The sequence below is a fragment of the Antedon bifida genome, chromosome 8 (genome assembly GCF_963402885.1).
Source record: "Antedon bifida chromosome 8, ecAntBifi1.1, whole genome shotgun sequence".
Lineage (NCBI taxonomy): Eukaryota > Metazoa > Echinodermata > Crinoidea > Comatulida > Antedonidae > Antedon > Antedon bifida.
In genome coordinates, this window is record NC_136233.1 from 2,936,695 (window position 1) to 2,951,132 (window position 14,438).

Here is a 14,438-nt window from a genome sequence, read left to right on the forward strand (position 1 = left end):
AATAAAAAAATCTCGTTGGTGTTATTTTTTATTTTTTTTTAATGGCTGCTTAAACATGTGCCTTTTTGGTTATTTTACTGCTGAAAATGGAACACATGGTTGTAGCTAAAATCATTTTTTTACACCATAAGATTAAAAATGTTGCTTTTTAAAATAATAAGAACATTATATAATATATAGGAAAGCTGTTTTTAATCATAAAACTTTACAAAGCCTCTTTTATTTTATTCAAAAATCAATATAGTCTAGGCCTAGTTTACAGTTAGGAGAGCTAGGCTTTAGCCTGTATAGTGGAGTAGTGCGTGTATTGTTGGCGCGTGTTCATTGTCGGGCGCGCGTATTTATAGGCCTAGGCCTAAGGAAATAAAAATAAATGATTACAAATAAAACTAAATATTGATTATTATTAATTTAATGTTGTTTTTTTTACAGATCACAGAGGGATGTTCTTAAGCTGTTTGCATACTTCAATACAATAGAAATAGCATTAATCAACAACAATTCCTCATTAATTTACCGGCATATGTGAAACAACACATACAGTAATTATGGATATCTACAGATTTTTATTGCCAAAGGACATTTAATTTTTAAAATCTTGTTATTTTCCTAATTTACTTATTTAAAGGTTCAAGCGGAGGTTGGTTGTTGTGCGGTAATTGTTATAAAGTTTAAATGTGATTTCCAAATCGGCAATAAATAATCATTATAAATATAAATAGAAAAAGGCCTAGTACAAAAGATGTTAATTTAATATACAAAACTTGTTGTGTAATTTGTGATAATATTAAAAGTTTTATGTTAAATGGTGTGTATTTCATTTATTGCTCCATTATTATAATAAAAAGAAGGGAATCGTGAAATTTCATTAATTATTTAGCCCCAAGAATGTATTGATTTTATAGTATTTTACCAATTTAAACAGTCCAGGCCTAGCTTGCAGACAGTCACCCACTTCACCCAATGCTTAATAATTTTAAGAAAAATGAAAGTTCAACACTTTATTTCAAAATTTATAAGCCCTTTGTCCTCATATTTTAAGATTATGAATCAGCCACTTAACAAAAATAACAATCGAGGGGCCAATGATGAAGCGCATCTTCCCTCATTCTCTTCGCCTAAGAAAACGATTATTCCAGCCCTGCCGCGTCTCCCTAGGCCTACGCGCACCGTGCTTTCGCTTAAAACAGACCTATATTCAACTCCTTATAGAATTTGTTTGAAAAATAACACCAAGCTTATTTTTGGAAATCTTAGAAAATACATATAAGACTATATTATACCGTTTTCAGAATTTCATTTAAAAGTTCCAAATTAATGTTAACTATTTTAACAAACTAGTTAGTTTTCACTTTCTTGTTTTCGTCGTATGACTCGCTTTGTTTACGCTTACACTTGGCTTAGATGTTTATCTTAGAATTCGAATAAATGAATCCATAATCAACAAAAATTGGCACTGTTGTGGTTTTTGTTTAATATAAATGTTCCTAATACACAGAAATCAATTAAACAGCAATATAATTTAATATAAACGAGTTAAAAAGGAAATTTAGACAGCCTATAAAATACGGAAGTCAGAACTCGCGTCGCTCGAAATGTTCGGTAACTTTCTATTTATAGCCTATCGAAAAAGGCTCTGGCTAACTTTTAAATTAAAACGGCTCTCGGAACACTTAATTTCCCATTATCACTATTTGACGTGGATGTGGCCACCGAGTACGAAACCAACATACTTGCTACATATTGGTTTGAGTAATTTGTGTTTTTTAGCCTGTAAAATTAAGATTGTGTTGCAGCTAAAAATTGCTCCACGGAAACCGTTTTTAGTCGCGTGGACGCGACTCTATAGTTCACTATGTCGGTCGGTCGGTCTGTCTGTCTGTCGGTCCGGTATCACTACGGTATGCATTTTAGCACGCGACTTATGGCTGTTGGCCTTGTTAAAAATCGGTTTTGAGGCTGAGAGACGAATATCGATGCTTTTAAAACCGTTTTAAGATCGTTTTTTTTATGTGGGTTTTGAAAGGATCCATTTCTTTTAGCAAGAAAATACCGTTTTCCGGATATCGGATATCTCTGCTCAATAGAAACGGGTCCTATAAGATGAATAATAGAACCATTTATTTAAAACCTATTTAGCATACATATATTATAATTACCGATATTAAGTAATGCACTAGTCTGGGTCTCAGACGGAGTTTTGACCTAATGATTAGTAAAAGATAAATATGTTGGAACAAATGGCGTTTCATACGTATACTACTTAAGCTTGTATTTTCAGACAAAAATCGGAAAGTCGACTGGTGGACTAACATAAAAAAGGCAATAAATACAGACTTGGGGCTGCGGGGAAAGTCTGGTAATCCACATAAAACCGGAATTTATAAGCTCGGGTTAAAGCTTTGTTCCCACTAACGTTGCGTTACGTTACGTCGCTAGTGTGAAGCCACGCTTTAGTGTAACACTTATTCATTATTTACCTACAGTATACAGCAATCAATAACACAGTCATGAGTTGCTAATATTAAATTTGCTCAACAAATACGACAGTCCATAAAAAATATCGATTGAAAATCTAACTCACAATTTTGATGACGTTGTTAATAAGCTATCGAGTGATTTATAGCCAATTGCTGTTATTCCTATGTATTGAGTAGCTGAAATATAGATTATAAAATATACATGATAAAATGCATAATGGTGCGTCGCGTCGCCGCGCGTTCGGTAAGCTAGAATGACGGCGGTGATTGTAATGGAAACGGCAACGGTGTTTTATTCATCATCAATTCATGTGATTATGAAGAAGATGTTGTAAATCGTTCGTGATTAATTATGATTAACTATGATAAAGCTCTGTCTACACTATCAAACTTTATGTGACGAAAAAATGCGATGTGCCCATATATGGACATGATGATGTCATATCACTACCATATTTGGGTATATCACTACCATATTTGGGCACATCACACCTTTTTGTTAAACTAGTAGACAGAGCTTAAAGATTGGAAAGGATAAGATGCCGATGATGTTGACACTGATAATGACAATGATAATGTCGTTAAAGAAACTTGTAAGAGTTATGATGATAAAATTAGCAAAAAAACTCACCAGAAAAAATGGCATCTTCATTTAATCGTAACGTAGATTCAAAATTTGTAAATGCAAACGTATCGTTGACTTCTTCATATGGTAACCGCCTAAATATTACTTCTGTAAAATAAAAGGCCACGAAATAGTAGTATAAAGTTCTGTCTACACTATCAAACTTTATGTGACAACAAATTTGATGTGCCCATATGGACATGATGATGTCATATCACTACCATATTTGGGCATATCACTCACCAAATGTTTGGTACATCACACTTGTTTTGTCAAACTAGTTTGATAGTGTAGACAACAAATATACATGTCAATTTATCATTCTTTATTGCGTCCAATTATTACCAAAGTAGCTAATAATGGACAAGCGATAACAATGCACCATGTTGTATTTTTATTAGGCTAGAAACTGTTTGTTATTTTTAATTAGTGTCACAATACTGAGCAACAAAACAATATTTTCCTACATCTGAAATTTAATAATAATGTTTACCTATGTTGCTGAGGTCCAGATTCGGCAAAGTGATATTCGACGCCTTTAATAGTTTACTGATATTATGACCAAACGTATCAACGCTTAGTAGAAACGATTTACATTCTTCAATCGAGATCTGACAACAAACAACAAAATTATCTATGATAAAAACATGTATAATATATACAGTTTGCCTTCTATAACCACCTAGTCTGAGTTCCAGACGGAGTTTTGACTTAATATTAGTAAAAATAATAAATAAAATAAACAAACTATTTCAAGAATTTTGCACGCTCTTACCGATTGAAATTCACTCCATATGTCCGTGTATACAGTATCAACTAAATTATTCACTATTTCGAATGTGTTCTATGGAAAAAATACATAATGTTAGGCCTACATAAACTACAAAGATGATTAATTGTTATTGTAATGAGGTTTCTGTATTTAAACGTTACTACGGTGACGATTTTAATTTGTTTTAGAAATTACTAGTAAATATAACTTGAAGGACTTTTCATTAAAGATAAAGATAATTAGTTTACTATAGTTTTAGGATGTCCATGACAACCACGGTTGAAAAGGTATGCCAACACATAATTAGACTACTGGACAATACGACAATTAAACAAACAACGAAGGAAAAAAGAAACTAAAAAGAAAGTAAAAAGACCACGAGGAAGACAAAAAGAACTGGATAAACCAAAATAAAAAAATGATTTAAAAGGACAAAATGTAGACTTTAGCACAAAAATATGGAAAGCGTCAAATAGAAGAAGATGACAACCACAGTAAACAAATTGAATACAGATATCTCGTTGCATGCATTGAGCTACAAGAAACATTAGCATTATAGAGCATACAAGTGAAATTTAGTATTTTTAAACACGACTTGATATTATAATGGCCTAGGTTTGGTAGATTGGGATTTAGAAAAAAAAAATTAAATTGACAACGTCCAGTTTTTTATTTGATTTTAAATGTAATATGGTGCATGAGGTGTGACGTAACAGCAAACGAGATTCACTTAATGTAAATACTACTTACAGTTACTTATAGTATATTTCTTATAATGGACAAATCATGCATTTGACACAAGCACACGACAAAAATCAATGAATATGTAAAAATCAATCGAATATATAACAGCTCTCGTAAACTAACATAATCTTTATGAGAGGTATACTAATGCTGTAAAACTAATGTAGCACAAGGTGATTGCTTTCCTACAGTCAGATGACGTCATCGACAAAATGGTACGCGCGTTTGTTTTCTGTAGACACGGCTTGGTGGACATTTTCCAACCTAGATTTGTTTTTGTTGCTTATTTATTGATTTTTCTTGATTTTTTTCTTTATATTCTTTTTCTCTATATTTAGAGTCTCTAAATTTAGTTTTAATGCCAATTTACACAGACGAGCGGTAACGGTAAGCGGAAAACCGCGTACCGGTAGCTTGTCCGAATCTGTGTCTATCCTGAGCGGAAGCCGCCTGTCCGTTCCGCGTTATGTGTAAATGGTCATAAGAAATAACATAGATTCTATATTTGTATTACCGTTAGAGCTCATCTGGCCTATAGTCACTTATGGCAAAAAAACAAGACCGCCATACTTTACGGAAGTGATTTCATATAACAAAAACCACTAAAAGCAAGAAGCATTTTTACGAATAATCTGACAGAATAAAAAATTTTTAAAACATTTTTACGCGTACGCGCGTTCCAATATTGATAATAGTGTCACAGGTTTCGAATCTGTGTCTGTACGCGCGCGACGAATCTGTGTCTCTTTGTGGTGTCACTCATTGATAAAATAATATTATATATACGTACATTTATAAGCGTCGTTTGGTTATCCGTATCTAATGTAGTTACAGCACCATCCATTAGTTTGACAACCAAACGTAGTGCCAAACCTAGGTCCTCTCCAGTACTCAGAACCGGTGACTCAGTGTCCGTAATCTTCAACAGCTCTGACGCCAAATATGTCCAGTTCTTTTGCAAAAAAAAAGTAGGGTGGGGTAATAAATACAGTGGCGTAACGCAGAGGCCTGAGGCCCCTCGTTTAGGAAACCTAAGTGGTTTTCCAAGTTCTAACACTGGAGGTCTAAGTCACTGCTCAGGGGCCCCATAGGCTCCGGGGCGCTGGGTTTAGCCATTGAGCGCTCATAGCAGTACGCCACTGAATAAATACATAATCATTATAATGTATCTGACACACAGCATTCATTATGATGGAGAGTTACACGATTCTCGTTCAGAGGTCTACTTACCGAAGAGTCACTATTGTAGTTTGTTGATAGATCAGTTAGTTGTACTATCACTGTAGCGCCCACCTGGTGCAAAAGGCACACTGTGATGGTAAGAAGTCCTAGCCTCATCTGAAAACAACGTAAATTATAAGTTAAAATGGTAAAATTGTGATAATCACATCATCACAAGAACTTTATAACAAATCAATTTTGTTGAATGTATCAATAAACGCCAGAATAACTATATGTCCAGACTATAATGTAATGGTGGAGATGACGTCATGATCTTGATGATGACAATAAATTATGTTAAGAAGGATGATAACTAATTACGATAATAATGACGACGATAGTAATAAATACGATTAGACAAATAATATTTATTCCTTCTAGACTTTATGTAAAAATTGTGCTTTTAAAAGAATGAATTTCGCTCTTCTATACAAAACAGTCCCTGATGGTTTTTTCATAATTAGCAATTATTGTTTCCATGTGAACGTTGATTAACCAATCACAATTCCACAATGTTTCTTTTCATTATTTAACCTTTCTTCAAATGTTTCCATGGTTACTTTTAAAATTACATGACTTAAGTATCATCTTTTCGTGTAGATACCGTATTCAACATTGTCATCATCATCTTAGACTTCGTTGTTATTAGATACCGTATTCAATGACGTCATTATCATCTAGAGTTCGTGTTGTTATTACATATATTTAACACTATCATTATCATTATCATAATCGTCACATTAATAATTAGCATTGACCTTGTATTTGCTTCGTTCCATAATTAAGATCATCTCATTATTCACATGCGAGATGCTTTTCATAAGTCAATAATTGGCAATCGCCGCAATGTCAAGTCAAATTATTATTCTATTAAATCACGAAATTCTTCGAAACATGAATGAAATCTGTATTGAAATAGATTGAGGAAATAAGAATATAAACAAAATTAGAAGAATAAATAAACATAAATTAAGAAATAAACCGAGGAGAGAATTATATCAGTTATTGCAGCCTATCACTGAATTCATTCCTCATTAAAGTAACGTAAAGCTCGGTCTACACTACCAAACTAGTTCTACAAAAAAGTGTGATGTGCCCAAATATGGTAGTGATATGTTTAAATATGGTAGTGACATCATGTCCATATATGGGCACATCACATGTCACATTATAGTGTGGACAGACCTTAAGACCTTCGTCATAAGTCTGCATAATGATTCTAAATTTAATTTATACAATATCAACCAAGAATTTTGTTAATATTTTTTGTAATTCATGATGTAAATTCGTAATACATCCTCCATCTTATTGCATCTACATAGTCATAACATGTTCTGCTGTATGTATATTTTAAGAATATCGTATCGCAAAGTCATAAATCAAGTGTGGAAATTATGTAGATGTACATCTAATCCCGCAAGCGTTTAGTCCCTGAGAGCATTGCGGCGTTAACTGAATATTAATGATGAAGTCCAAACTCAGCTTGTTTTTACTGGTTTAAAGCTCTGTCTACACTATCAAACTTGTGACAACAAAATGTGATGTGCTCATATATGGACATGATGATGTCATATCACTACCATATTTAAGCATATCACTACTATATTTGGACACGTCACACATTATGTCAAACTAGTTTGATAGTGTAGACAGAGCTTTAGATCTATAATAGATTCAGATAGGACTTCGCGATATCGACGAAACTTAAGGCGACATTCTGACTGTCAAACATGTTTGCCTTGAGATAATCAGCTTTTTTTCGTTAATTGTCGTTAGGTTTTTCATGACGAATATTATATTTTTGTATGCTTCGGTTTATTATTATATTTAATTGGTTTTGATGCGTAGGCGTCTGAGACGGTACAACATCAGTTTGCTAACATCGATTTAAGTGACTTTGGTAACAATACTCACTCCTGAGAACAAACAATCATGTTCCAATATTTGAATTGCTTTAAAATAATTATTAGCAAACTAATGATATATTAACATACACTTAATGTACTACTGTGGCCGTATTCATCATACACACTTAGGCTAAGGGAAACACCTTTAAATAGAAAAACAATCTCCTATCTAAAGTGAATACAATTGGAGGGAAATACTTAAATATTATTGAGTTAAGTGAAATACTTATTATTTAATTGACAAATCTCACTTAAGTGTAATTGGTGAATACGGCCACTGGTCCATAGATTAACATGATTCATCATCATCATTTTTGCAGGATCTATAACTAGGCCTAATTTAGAAGGCCTATTTTTCAACCTATACGTAACTTTTACGCATACATGTCCATCATATTACACAAACCAAAAGGGGTGTTGTTAGTCTATGAGTGCTAGCTCTTTTCGAGTTGTAGCTCTCTTCTCGGAGAGAATAGGCCAATGTCGGTTTATCCAGGTAAGCTAGGCACGAAATAGACTTGACCATTCCATCTCTCATTCTTTTCAGAATTATGTCTACCATAGTATTTTTGTACTAATCATCATCTCAATTTCTTTCCTCAAAACATACACATTATAACTGGGAAAATTGTAATACATTTACTAAGCTATCGAATAACAAAAATATAAATATAAATATCATCATGGTTAAAATGTATATGGGTAAGTATAGTATACAAACAGAACATACTCCAATAAATATTGTCTATGGCTTATTTTGTTTTATCAAAAAGTTGTTTTACAATAGCGTTACAATATCTATAAAATTCAAATATGCTAGGCTATACTTACCATAATTAAACCGTTTCATCAGTGCTTCTTTACAATATGATAACAATAGCGGCTTCTTATTGCGGATGTTGCGTAGCCATAGAACTCATTTGCTGGTGGTAACTACACCTTAGCAACGAACAGCTTTCAGATATTTCGGAAAATGTGGATATCTTTAAAACAGAAATTACTTGTTAGCAAAATTATTAGCTTAAAAACCCAATGTTTTATCATAAAACAGCTATAAGAAGACAGGAGGTTTGCCGATTTATTCTAAAGATCCATTATCCCTTTCAAGCTAGCCATAATATTAATTGCTTGTCTGCTTTTATGACGACATCAATGACGCATGCGCATAGATAAATTACCTGTGAATAACATCGGGAGATGAATTCTTACAAGGTAAAGATTATAATGAAATGATAACTCATAGAAATAATGTTAAATTATACATTATAAAAGGCATAATTACGTAATATGTTATGTTTTTAATGTATGGTGTATCCGCAGTATAGAGATAATGGCTGGCAATGCACCTTTAAGTAGACTAGACTACATAGCTATAGTCCCTTTAATTCTTTCATTATGACTTTGCATCAATATATGATGAGTCGATGAGATAATCTATGTAAATATTAAATTATGTAATAATTATCAATATTCGGATGGATAGGACTGTTTTATTATGTAAATCGACTATATTGTATGCACTATGTATTAATTAGAAGTAGAAGAAATTTCAAGCAATATAACAAAAGTTAATATGTACACCAGTTCATTTTATTATTTCATAAATACCATATATAGACTTTAATTAGATTAACTTAGTTACCAGTTGTGTAATCACAATTAATTTAATACGTTAATCCATGTTAAATTCATGTTTCTATGGAAACCAGTCACAAACAACCAACCAGCTAAATAAATATTTAATTAACAAGAAAAGATTAATTAAATAAAATTAATGAATATGACGTGTATTTATAATATTATAAGTATCTTTCATGTCAAATAGAGTCACAGGTTTGTAAAGGATTATGAGGTGAGGTTTTGAAAAGATTCCTTTTAAGCTCTGTCTACACTATCAAAGTGTGATGTGCCTAAATATAAAATGTTAAATGTATTATTCTGGTCCTCAAGCTTAACTGGAAACTTCGGATTAGACCCTCCACGGACCCACGGCAGCCAGCAGCACAGCGCCTACCAGATCAGCACACCGGGAGATGATCCGCTACTCTTTTCAAATAGTGTACCAAGTTCTTTAACATGCACTGCTAAGTACACAGGATCAACAGCTTTACATCCCATCGAAGGATGAGGCAATGAAAGTAAAGCATCTTGCCTAAGGATGCAATTAGTATGGTACAGATAACCTCGAACCCATACCTATCACATGCTAGTCCGATATAACCATTACACCATCACTCTGTGATGTGCCTAAATATGGTAGTGATATGTCTAAATATGGAAGTGATATGACCATTGTCAATGATCATTGTGTCCATCACATTTTTTTTGCAAATAAATTTGGTAGTGTACACAGAGCTTTACAAACATTCTGCTATATCCAAACCATAGCTCTACCTCCTTTATCCTTTTTTGTTTCCAAAATACAGATTATGGTACGAAGCAGTATTGCTATTATACATATAGCGTATTTTGGCCGTCCTGGTGTTAAAGAACATTAGCAGTCGTTCCGGATCATAAGGAGTACATTTATAGTGTGTTGAGCCGCTTGGCTACCCTGTGAATATTTCTGTGGCTGCTCCGTCAGTCTGCTTTCGTAGTACCATATTTCTCCCAAAGTTCTGATGCTTTCACAAACATTACTTCACAGTTCTCAGATGGAATCTGACAGATCAAAGAACATGATTAATGTGGACTGTACCATTTATAGAGAGGGGTGTTGAATGAATTTTCTACTTTTTGGGTATATCTAGCTCTTCAAGAAGAATATGGCATTTGTTGGTTTATCCAGGTAAGCTAGGCACAAAATAGACACTAATGTTTTTAAGGACAAAGGTACTATACAGTATATTTAAAAGATTTCCATGGTTTTATCAATTATATTTGTTTTAAATGTTATGGAAATGTTATGATTCAGAATTGTATTATCTAGTAATACAAGAGTGACAGACTAAATAAATATAATATAAGAAAACGTACATTTGCTAGAAAATTCAGCAGATCTTGTCGACTCTTTTTGCTTCTTAGTTGCATTTTATACGTCAGAAAAACAGCCACAGCAACAAAGACGAGAAATTTATGTGACCCCCCAATAAACCTGTCCCATATCCTAGAAAAAAATGTTTTTATTAAGTTATTTATTGATTTCTACAATCAGCTCATTGACTACATATCCCTTATAAGTTAGAAGGCATGTAATTAATTGTATGTTTTTAATAAGCAATATATTACTACTTGCTATGTGCTGAAGAACACACAAAACAATATTGGTTTATGTGTACTTTGTGAACTATACCATTGTGTGAAGAGAGGTAGAATTTTTTACTTTTAAGTTATATGTCGCTCTTGTATGGGAATAGTCTATTGTCGGTTTATCCGGGTAAGCTAGGCACGAAATAGACTATACATTACCTTTCAACTGTACTAACTGGGAAAACCGATGCAAACATTGACTGGAACCACTTTTCATACGGTAGACTTTTGCAACACCTTAAAACCGTAAGGTGTTCAATTAAAGCAGGGTCTTCCTTTGATAGATAGCAGAGAAACGAAGATGGCTAGAAAAATTTTAATATATTTAAATGAAGTGTTCACCTGACTTATCTACTTATCAAGTCTGTCTGCACTATCAAACTTTATGTGAAAAAAAAAAGTGATGTGCCCATATATGGACACGATGATGTCATATCACTACCATATTTGGGCATACCATTACCATATTTGGGCACATCACATTTGTTTTGTTTGTGATATTTTAATGTATATTAATGTTCTTCTTTTCGTAATTATTCCTCTCTTCGGACAGAGGCTAATGTCGGTTTATCCAGGTAAGCTAGATACGACACGAAATAGATTATAAAAGCTAGTACTGAATAACTTATTTTACCATTGTATCCAACAATTCAGAGTGCTTTTCACGTAGTTGATATATTCTAAAAGTCAACCAATAGGCTTCATGCAAGTCCTCTGTCATTTCACAGGCCGCATTTGCTAAATCAATGTAAACGGCCGCGTCTTCAATGTCATTCTGAAAATAAATGTGATAATTAGGACAAAGGAAATGAAGGTTTTAATTTTTGTAGTATGTTTTACATCATTTTACGCCCATGCCTTTCCTCTGGTCAAGGTGGGCACTAGACAAGAGAAGCCCTTGATTAATGTTAGGACCAATCAATGGTGCTTTAAACAGTCCTGGCTTAGTTTCATCCATCATTCAGATGAATGTAAAACTAATTGACATTGTCGTTCACGACAGATGTCGGCCTAAACAATAACATTTCTAGCAGTCACATTTTTGTAGTTATCCCCAAAGAATTCAGATGAAAATTGAATAATAATGATACATTGAATATATCATTCCGCAAAGATGTAGTGAAGATGTCATCATCTTACCAGACAGCTCTCTTCAAGTGGTAACAATCCTTCTTGTAAAAGATACATCTTAAAAATAATGTCATCCTGTGGAGTTTCGTCAGTGATGATATTCATGACCTTTAGTGACCTTTGGAGGTCATTGCACTGCTCTGACCTCTGTTGCCATACAAACTGATGTACTGATTGATGAACTGGGAGAATATCTATATGAAAAAATAAAAATTTGAATGAATGTTCTGTTCACAACATGCAATAGTGAGACCAAAGCTGTTATTTCTGTTTCCTCATTCAGAATAGATGGGTGAGTGTGTTTGGAGGTGGTGGAGGGTGAGGGTGTTTGGCTGTGGCTGATGGTCGGTGTCACATGTCATATAGTGTCCGAGGATTAAGGTAAGGCTATCTTATTTACTAACAAAAAGTTGTACAAATACGCATATATTTAATATTTCTTCTTCTTACCAAGCAACACCTTCCATACCAGTTGACGATACATCACTGGAACTGGGAACCGCTGACAGAACACTGCCAGCTTTTGGTCATCTAACAATTAGAGAAAAGATATTAATTTTTTAATTCCTGGTCCTGACCACCAGACCTGACAAACTCAGACCAGTATTAGTTAATTAGGATAGGCTCTACGATATCGATCATTACAACAAGCTTCATGCCTGAGCCTAATAATTCTACTAGACACAGGAGGAGAGGCCGATCACACGTGACAGAGAGGCCCCTATATCTCTGTTTAGACTTCGTGCAGGTCTGCTGTCCCCTTTTAAACAGTAACACCACACAAAAAACCTACCAAGAGGATCATCTTTAAGGAGAATTTGCAATGATTTCTTTTCCTCAACTCCACGAAATCCAACCTTTTCATAATAATGTGACCGGAAATTCCTATCATCTGTCATTGCTCAGAAATGTTTTGCCAAGTCTACGTCGCTAGGCCCTCCATGCTTGAAACATTTTACTCACTCGTGATGCTCTCGTACCGTGACAGGACAGGTTCGCTGCTGTGTGTAGTGTAGTGCTAATTTTGTTGTTGTTTTGATTCTAGCGCCCTCATTTGTAAGGAATGCGAGAGAAGTTACGTAACAACATATACGTATTATTATAACGTTCTGTAGTACAAAATGTAGGGTCTATTATCGACATTTTGAAATTGACAGAAAGGTGATAAGATTTAGTTAAAAAAACTAATTGCACGTATACATTGATATATGAAACGAAATTATAAGTCTACAGGACCAGCCAACCATGGTTGGGTGGAGCTAATAATTTTGAAAAATGTAGTTGCGAAATTGGACTTCGAAATATGGAAGTAGTCTTCAGGACCAACCCCTGCCTATATCCTAAATTAATATTAATATTTCTCTTTCCAAATAAAAGAAAAACATTTTATTATTTAATAAAACTCCGTAGAGTTCAAACCCCAGCTAGTCGAGCGATATTTGATGGAGCACTACCCGTTATGCCACAATGTACACGAGTGATGAAGGGTGACAATAGTATTTATTCTTATACGCGCTTCATATTACGTCATTCTATATCGTTACGTCATAAATGTGCATATTCATGACGTAATTTGAGTAAACGAATCTAGTTTTAACCTTGCTATAAAGAACGTGACCGGATAGCTCAGTTGGCAGCGCCGTGTTGATAACAGAAACACGAATGCATGGGATCGATTCGATCCCATGCCGGTCAGTGGAATAGAGTTAAAGCTATGCGAGCTTCTGTGTTTGGGGTTCACATATTTAAACGTCGGGCCCCTTTCCACCACACATCATGAGGCGATATAACACCAAATCATCTGATGCTGTGGTTCCCCCCACCCACCCCCAAGGCTGTATGAGAGCCTTACCGTGCTATAGGCAAGGGAGCACATCATTTTTTTTCTGTGACTTCCCGCCTCCTTTCGATCTCGTAAATTTTATGTTTGGCGCCCTCAAATTTAACACCTAAGTTATTTCAGAAAATTAGGAATAAATAGAAATGTGTAAAAATGCCGATGCCTAGTCTGGCTAGTGTATTCTCTCTATTTGCATTATTGTAGTAAATAATTTCAAAAAAGTTTTAAAAAAATTGTTATTATATTTCTTACAATAATTTCTGAAACTTGTATTGGTTCCCCCTCTAAATCCGCGCCTGCTAGTGCCCATGGCAGTGAACGCTGTTTTCTTTTCTTTGCATTTTTTTTGCTGTCATTAGGCCTATATATAAATGTAATTGAGAATAGACACATTTATGTACACGTGCCTAATGTTTGTTTTAAAATGTATTTAGTCCGCTATTATCAATATTTGTATTTTTGTATTAGT

The 14,438-nt window shown here is 34.0% G+C and overlaps 2 protein-coding genes across 2 annotated transcripts; both read right to left on the reverse strand.

The window, feature by feature from the left end:
• Positions 1 to 877: 877 nt before the first annotated feature.
• On the reverse strand, positions 878 to 8,840 carry LOC144850138 (uncharacterized). The gene is made up of 8 exons (XM_078707346.1): positions 8,581 to 8,840; positions 5,852 to 5,959; positions 5,412 to 5,573; positions 3,881 to 3,949; positions 3,599 to 3,716; positions 3,112 to 3,213; positions 2,585 to 2,657; positions 878 to 1,771 (listed from the first exon to the last, which is right to left on the reverse strand). The coding sequence occupies exons 1-8, from the start codon at positions 8,581 to 8,583 to the stop codon at positions 1,648 to 1,650; spliced, it is 759 nt and encodes a 252-aa protein (XP_078563472.1). The 5' UTR covers positions 8,584 to 8,840; the 3' UTR covers positions 878 to 1,647.
• A 488-nt stretch (positions 8,841 to 9,328) lies between these two features.
• LOC144849928 (TBC1 domain family member 7-like) lies at positions 9,329 to 13,122 on the reverse strand. The gene is made up of 7 exons (XM_078707057.1): positions 12,923 to 13,122; positions 12,580 to 12,660; positions 12,139 to 12,323; positions 11,633 to 11,773; positions 11,158 to 11,303; positions 10,726 to 10,855; positions 9,329 to 10,410 (listed from the first exon to the last, which is right to left on the reverse strand). The coding sequence occupies exons 1-7, from the start codon at positions 13,026 to 13,028 to the stop codon at positions 10,330 to 10,332; spliced, it is 870 nt and encodes a 289-aa protein (XP_078563183.1). The 5' UTR covers positions 13,029 to 13,122; the 3' UTR covers positions 9,329 to 10,329.
• Positions 13,123 to 14,438: the final 1,316 nt, after the last annotated feature.

What these genes read in the sequence shown, in the direction of transcription:
- LOC144850138 (XM_078707346.1), bottom strand. An exon ending in ACCAAACGACGCTTATAAAT is followed by an intron (nt 3,950 to 5,411) that starts GTACGTATATAT and finishes TTTTTTCCATAG; the next exon opens with AACACATTCGAAATAGTGAA. An exon ending in TGAAGATGCCATTTTTTCTG is followed by an intron (nt 2,658 to 3,111) that starts GTGAGTTTTTTT and finishes TCTATATTTCAG; the next exon opens with CTACTCAATACATAGGAATA.
- LOC144849928 (XM_078707057.1), bottom strand. Translation starts at nt 13,028, where the DNA reads ATGACAGATGATAGGAATTTCCGGTCACATTATTATGAAAAGGTTGGA. An exon ending in CCTTAAAGATGATCCTCTTG is followed by an intron (nt 12,661 to 12,922) that starts GTAGGTTTTTTG and finishes TCTAATTGTTAG; the next exon opens with ATGACCAAAAGCTGGCAGTG. An exon ending in CTGAATTGTTGGATACAATG is followed by an intron (nt 11,304 to 11,632) that starts GTAAAATAAGTT and finishes AAATTTTTCTAG; the next exon opens with CCATCTTCGTTTCTCTGCTA.